The 1289-nt window shown below is 51.9% G+C and overlaps 1 protein-coding gene across 1 annotated transcript; it reads left to right on the top strand.

Moving 5' to 3' along the window:
• Positions 1 to 873: 873 nt before the first annotated feature.
• Pmar_PMAR002444 (hypothetical protein) lies at positions 874 to 1220 on the top strand (the record flags this gene model as incomplete). The annotated part of the gene is made up of 1 exon (XM_002771391.1): positions 874 to 1220. A coding segment is annotated over one exon (347 nt), but the record flags the coding sequence as incomplete, so codon positions are not given.
• Between the last annotated feature and the right edge of the window lie 69 nt (positions 1221 to 1289).

Consider the following 1289-nt stretch of genomic DNA (forward strand, 5'->3'; position numbering starts at 1 on the left):
TCCTTGCTGACCAGTGAGATAGAATCTACTCAATCTCTCATAAAACAACTTCACCAACGATGAATTTCCAAGAACAGAGGTTTCCTGTCGCCACCCGACTCAATTTCCGACTTCAAAATTGATAACAGCCGAGCCAGTTCTTGCGCTTAGTGAATAGTGAACAGTCACCCCAACAGCGGCGGGACTATAGCTTGATAAACCGAGTTAGCTGGAGACTGACCAACACAACTTGAGCAATTCTTGAAAAACTAAGACAGGATCGATACTAGCAGACTTCTACACCCGACTGTTAGGCAAGGAGCTGGTCTCTCTGCTGGACCTCATCCTCCACCCTGTGATCATGAAAATGATCGCGATACCAACGAGATAGATTCCAAGTACGATGGGGCCTGTGACACTGTCACAGTCTGTGACAGTTGTGGTAGGAGGATCTGCCCACCCCTGTTGGCCAGTCTGTTAGCTGCACTGTATCGATTGTTCGCTATATGTAAATCGACTCCGTTCGGCCATTGTCAGCTACCTTTTTGTTGTCGTCCGCCTGTGCGGCCCTGCCTGTGCGGAATAGACAGTATAAGGCGAGCGCGAGAGCCTTATCCGTAGCTAATGTGTGCATGCGTCAAACGATCGATTGCATTCAGAGTCTTCCGAGAGATTCCTTGAGGAATACTGTTGGCACCCCTGCCAACCTTGTCGACCGCAGCTAAGTATTATCTTATACCCGTATCTACCCTTCGGATTGTGTTGCCAGAGTCACTAGCATCGACTACCTATAGTATCAATCGACGACCCGATCACGACTTCGAGTATATCCGCCCACATCTTTTCTGGTAGCAGCTCCTTGTTAACTCACTGTGACTTATTGGTACTGGTACGATGGTTAATGGTTCTGGTCCTGGTCCTGGTGTTGTCCCTGGCCCTGAGGGAGGTTCCTCGGGAAGCCTCAACCGTGAAGACGGTTTCGTAGACCCGGCCGCTGAAGGTGAGAGGGCGGCCCGGGAGTGTGCAGACAAGGGTGGCAACGACGATTTATGTGCTTGGGCCCGTAACATGGCTGAGGAGACCGCTCGCCGACATAACGAGACTATCAAGACTACCTGGCAAGCCGTTGGTTCCCACAAGGACTCCTCTTCGTCTGAGCCATGTGAGACGCCGATCCCCCCTGTGGACGCGTACGGCGGCCTGCCGACCGTGATGCAAGTTCCGGCCCCTATGCCGGAGAAGTATGATGGAACAGGGGACTTACGATTATGGTTTCGGCGTTACGAGAATTGCGGCCAGGCAGTAGGATG

This window comes from Perkinsus marinus, assembly GCF_000006405.1.
Source record: "Perkinsus marinus ATCC 50983 genomic scaffold scf_1104296962926, whole genome shotgun sequence".
Classification (NCBI taxonomy): domain Eukaryota; phylum Perkinsozoa; order Perkinsida; family Perkinsidae; genus Perkinsus; species Perkinsus marinus.